Source organism: Lupinus angustifolius, chromosome LG15 (assembly GCF_001865875.1).
Source record: "Lupinus angustifolius cultivar Tanjil chromosome LG15, LupAngTanjil_v1.0, whole genome shotgun sequence".
NCBI classification, from domain to species: domain Eukaryota; kingdom Viridiplantae; phylum Streptophyta; class Magnoliopsida; order Fabales; family Fabaceae; genus Lupinus; species Lupinus angustifolius.
The window spans coordinates 11,075,264-11,081,263 of NC_032023.1; the positions used below are offsets into that span (position 1 = coordinate 11,075,264).

The following is a 6,000-nucleotide window of genomic DNA, read 5'->3' on the forward strand; positions in this document are numbered from 1 at the left end:
GAAAGATAGACTGACAAAATATGAATAATATTCCACAATGGCTAAAACTAAAGAAGTTAATGGAAAAGATTTATTTCAACTTATTGCAAGGAAAAAAACTTATGTGACTAAATTAATACTAACCTAAAAAAGGGCTAGATGTAGGGTTTTTCCTAATTAATTTAAGAGCATAACATTGTTTTGTGGCCAAAGCCCATATGGCTGAGATGGACTTGTCATCAAACCAATCATAATCAATAACCAGAACCTTCACAAAACTAGCTACCATCTTTTCTTCCTTGTCATCCTTCTTCTTCAATCTTCATCAATAAACAAAAATCCCTTTCAAAATTCCCTATTACTTGAATGCAAATTCATTCCTCTCAAATATTTCAAATCTGTCTCTATCTAAGGAAGAACCTACATCACTTTCTTCCAGATGATCAGTCTCTGAATCCTCAATGCTAAGATATCTCTCACAACTACTTTCCCATGTGACATCTTAACGATCATAATCACCCTTCTTCTTCTGTTGACTACATTTGACTTCGTTTCCTTATAATCTCAAGCATCGTTTTTTGCACTTGCAGTGAGTTTTCTTTGATCAACGAGCTTCTGGGGTAGGAAGAAAAGGAAAAGGATGAGTTTTTGGAAGTGGGGTTTGGTTGGTTTAGTTTTTTCTGCTTTTGTTTTCACAGTTGGTGCTGTGGAGCTGGGTCGAAATCAACCTACTGAGAGAATTTCAGGTGGGCTTTCTTCAAAGTTTGATTTTTTTAAAATGGAATTGTTATTTTCCAATTTGTTTCATTGGGTTCTTTTTTAGTTTGCCATATTTCTAGTTCCTTTGATTTGATTGTGAATAATTTCTTTCTGGTTGGGTGTCACATTGGATTCATATTTCATGTTATTGTTTTCGGTAGTTTGTTTTTGTGTATTATGATTGTGGATTTAATTGAGATCTAATTTGGTTTGAGGTTGATTAGGAATTTCTTTTTCACATTAAGTTATTGACTTGTTTGTGTTTGACAAACTATTTTCTAGTTTCCTAATTCAATCACAAAGAGTTGGTTATTGAGCATCGTGAGTAACAATTTTTTCTCAATGTCCCAATTGCAATCTGCCAAACATGCTATTTAGATAGTATTACAAAGTTTGCTGATTTAATATTTGGAGGGTGGGCGTGAACCCTGCACTTCGTGGCAAAAGCATAATTGGGTTTAGAGACTGGTTCTGTGTTTCTGCTTAATGTATGACAATATTAGAACATGTACTTGTCAACTGTTGAATTGAACAAGTACATTTGGAGGGGCTATGTATCAATATATTGTTGTCTTTTTTCACTTTTGTGACTGTTTCATACCTTTAGTAGTCTTGAAGGAAGCACAGTACTGTGATATATGTAGTATGAGTAGGAATTACCATTAATTTTGATGTTGATTTTTGTTGTTGTTGGACTCTTCATTTGTAACTTGTAAGGAACTAGGGCACACACAAATTAGCTCAAGATTTTAGAAGCATTGTGGTAAAGGTTGCATATGCTTTAAATCTTGCATGCAAAAGATATCCTTAAGATGATAAATGGATTGTGCTTAATTTCCATTGAACATTAAAAAAATTGTTTTGTGTTTGAGAAACATATTCGTAGGCAGCCCCTTCCCTTCCCAAAATACTCAAACAAGAAGGTAAACAGGTTGTTAAGCCTATAGGCTCTACGGGTGAGCATGGGCCGAGTTGGGCTAGGTAAAGGCTTGTCCCTCACCCGATCCTAAATGTTGGCCGGCTCATTTTTTGAAACCAGATCCTAGACCCGGAGGTAACCAGACCCTAAATGACGATCAGGCTAGCCTATGAACTCGTACCCGTCCCTAGACCCGATTAAATATAATGCTTATCTATTTTAGATAAAGTCTTCTCATTATTATTTATTATTATGGATATGTAATTTGACATATAAAATGATATATGTATATATATTGTTAATCATGTATATATCATGAAAAAATTAGAGAACCAATGATACTTTCGATCACCAAAGATGTGTCATTACTTTGTACACGATTGAATGAGAGATACACACAAACATGATGAGTGAGTGACCATGGGCTGGGTCGGGTCTTGCTTGTCCTCTACCTGGCCCTAAATATTGAATGAGTCTAATTTTTGAAACCGAATCCGACCCTAGACCCGACAAGACCCGACCCTATTCAGACCCGATCATGATCGAGCCATGCCTAGGAGCGGGTAGGGTCAGGTCCTGCTCACCCCTAGGCTCTAGTATGTTCTCTATTATTTGATAAGGAAAAGGAGAGAAGCATATCATTGTCAGTTTAAATGATTATTGAAGATATGCCATATTGGAGCAATATTTGTCATTGACCTAATGACCTTAGAGCTGAATGTGGTAAAATTTAGATGCTTTGGCTGATCAGATTTGGGGCCTTCCTGAATCCTGTTAAGCGTTTTTCATGACTCATGAGTTCCAGTTTTGGCATTGGAATTAAAGTATCAGCATTTCCATGTTTTCCCTCTCTCTCCTGTTAGATTCTTTTTTCTTTTTAAAACAAACAGATCTTTTGTTTATGAACAGGATACCTTTCTCTTTTAGTGGTTGATAAGATCTAAGTGACAAATTGTTTATTCCTACTATATAGCAGCTTCCTCTTTTTACTGCAGCCAGAAGGGGAAAAAAGTAATAACCAAAAAGTTGATTGTGTACCGCATTCTATGTGCATTTGCTATCTCTAAATATGGATGGATGCTGCTCCCTAATTTGGTTTATATTTAAATGTCATGAAGACATTAAAATTAACTGACCTCATTGGTATGTAAATTTTGAGAATGTATATCAGTTGGATTTCAATTCACCGAGGAAGCACCTAGAATAGTAATACATGCACACAAAGGAAAAACATTCCTGGTTGCATGGATTTTATGGAGCTAATAAGCACTCTTCTGTACTATTTCTCAGTGATTTGCATTAAGCATAGTCAAATGCAAGTCTCTGAAATATCTGTGTAGTTATATTACTTTAAAATCAGTATATATTTAATTTAATCTAAATGAGACTACTAATCTTATTCCGGTTAAACGAATTGTAGGTAGTGCTGGTGATGTGTTGGAAGATGACCCAGTGGGAAGGTTGAAGGTTTTTGTTTATGAACTTCCAAGCAAATATAACAAGAAAATTCTGCAAAAGGACCCAAGATGTCTCACTCACATGTTTGCTGCTGAGATTTTTATGCACCGGTTTCTCTTATCGAGCGCTGTCCGAACCCTTAATCCCGAAGAAGCTGATTGGTTTTATACCCCTGTATACACCACCTGTGACTTGACACCAAATGGCCTTCCTTTACCTTTTAAGTCACCACGAATGATGAGAAGTGCCATTCAGCTTATTTCATCAAACTGGCCATACTGGAACAGGACAGAAGGGGCAGATCATTTCTTTGTGACCCCTCATGACTTTGGGGCATGCTTCCATTATCAAGTAACTAATATCATTTTAAGTTTTAGTTATTTATGTCACTTATAGTTCCATTTGAGCATTTGAACCAATTATGTGGTATCTTTAGAAGTATCTCAGATTACAATATTAATGATGTACACAGATCTTGTGACATGCACTTCTATCATGTTATTTTGTTCCAGGAAGAGAAAGCGATTGAAAGAGGAATTCTTCCATTGCTACAGCACGCTACCTTGGTTCAAACATTTGGACAGAGGAATCATGTGTGTTTGAAAGATGGTTCAATCACCATTCCTCCATATGCCCCACCACAGAAAATGCATGCCCACCTAATTCCAGAAAAGACTCCCAGGTCTATTTTTGTTTACTTCCGAGGACTGTTCTATGATGTTGGAAATGACCCTGAAGGTGGTTACTATGCAAGGTATGTCTTATTATAACTCAAAAATTAAAAGGGGATTAGGATATGCTAGACTTCTTTTATTTTTGTAGCTTGCGAGGGTTAGCCTCAGCACAACGATAAGTTTCTTTGTCTTGTAACTTGAAGGTTATGAGTTCAAAACATGGAAACTGTCTCTCTGTTTGTGAGGGTAAGGTTGGAGCCTCATCTATCCTCCCTGGATACCACTAGGTTGGAGCCTCATGCACTGGACTGTCCTTTTTAGCTTATCTGAATTAGAGCAATCACTTGCATCATTTTATAGTTTCTTTGAAAATTCAAGCAGTACACTGACTTTGATTTATACAATTACCATATTTAGTAATGATTGAGATTCGAAACTGGTCAAGCCTATTCAAATTAACTGCATTCACGGCCGAAAATCATGTAGAGGCATGCATGAATTTAATGCCTTATCTTGATGCTTTCATATCTTAAGGATAACAAATGGTCTTGAATTCTCAAACTGACTGTACTATGCTATCTTTCAGAGGTGCAAGAGCAGCAGTATGGGAGAACTTCAAGGACAATCCACTATTTGACATTTCCACAGATCACCCGACCACATACTATGAGGACATGCAACGAGCTGTGTTCTGTTTATGCCCACTTGGGTGGGCCCCTTGGAGTCCAAGACTGGTTGAAGCCGTGGTATTTGGGTGCATCCCTGTTATTATCGCTGATGATATCGTTCTGCCATTTGCCGATGCAATCCCATGGGAGGACATAGGGGTGTTTGTTGATGAGGAGGATGTTGCTCAGTTAGATACTATACTCACATCCATCCCACCAGAAGTTATCTTGAGAAAACAAAGATTGCTTGCCAACCCTTCCATGAAGCAAGCTATGCTTTTTCCACAACCTGCTAAACCGGGAGATGCTTTCCATCAAGTTTTGAACGGGCTTGCGCGTAAATTGCCGCATGACAGGAGCCTATTCTTGAAGCCAAGGGAGAAGGCCTTAAATTGGACTGCTGGTCCTGTGGGTGACCTTAAACCTTGGTAGCATTTACAACAGTTTTATGAGGCAATTAGAATTGTTTACTTGTCTAAGTATATGCTCCCAAGTGTTCATATGGGTTGGTAATATAGATGATGATTTTTCTTGACATTGTAAAATTTGATATTTTCTCAGACAATTCAATAGATCATGGAATCTAAATATTTGCAGCTTGATTACTCTCCTGGTAAACCTTTGTTTCTGTTTTAGGAGTTGTTGCTTTTAGTAAATCCATGCTAGAATAGGTAACTTGGGTCACTATTATTGAAATGATAATCATGATCACATCAATACATGATCATGGGTTTCTAGTTTAGGTTGTAGACTATTTGCCTGCTAGAGTAAGTTTCATACATCTATATTTTCAAAACCACATTAAGTGAGAGTCTTGTGTACTGTACTGTTTTTTTATGCACCGGTTGGGTAGGGGAGTGGGTAATCCACCTGGTATATGGCTTGCAAGTGGCAATCAAGTTTGAAGTTTCAGCATGGTTGAGTGTATGTTTCAGCATTGGTAACAAAAAAATTATGAAAGTGATCACATAATACATGTGAATATATGTTTTTATTCTCTATATTAAGATTTGTATTGGAAAGTGGAAACAGTACAACAATTTTTCACTGTCTATATACAGCAATAACTACGTACAAGAAAATATAAATAAAAATGGGAAACAAACTAAAAAACAGAGTTGCATTCATAAATATTGAAAAATAATTAACTCATTGTCACAAATATGATTATCAATACATAAAATGGAAAACAAAACGTTTATCCAAATCAATCAGGACATAAAAATGCAAACCTTAAATTTAAAATATCATATTTTAATCTATTAATTAATTATATACTTAGGGGATTTGGTTGTTAATATGATGAATTAGGATGAGTTTGAACTTAACCCAATCAAACTCTTCTCGGTTGATATGATCACATTAAGACTAGGTTATCAATGTTTGTTGCTTCAAATAGAAAATTCTTGGTTACCTAAATATGATATTTGGGTTTGATTCAACATTTTTTTTATGCATGTAAAAAATACGATTAGAAGATGTTCTCAGTTAAGTATCTAACATACATTGAGAGGTTAGTCTCTTCGTTATTGGGCTAAAAGAT

The 6,000-nt window shown here is 36.1% G+C and overlaps 1 protein-coding gene across 2 annotated transcripts; it reads left to right on the top strand.

Moving 5' to 3' along the window:
* LOC109328500 (probable beta-1,4-xylosyltransferase IRX10L) lies at nucleotides 211-5,062 on the top strand. Of its 2 annotated transcripts, none has more exons than XM_019561992.1 (5): nucleotides 211-473; nucleotides 570-725; nucleotides 3,078-3,466; nucleotides 3,628-3,869; nucleotides 4,376-5,062. In XM_019561992.1, exons 2-5 carry the CDS (start codon nucleotides 620-622, stop codon nucleotides 4,887-4,889), a joined length of 1,251 nt encoding a protein of 416 aa, XP_019417537.1. In that variant the 5' UTR covers nucleotides 211-473; nucleotides 570-619; the 3' UTR covers nucleotides 4,890-5,062. The 2 variants fall into 2 exon arrangements, with proteins under 2 accessions (XP_019417537.1, XP_019417538.1); XM_019561993.1 differs by having other exon boundaries at nucleotides 211-448; nucleotides 564-725.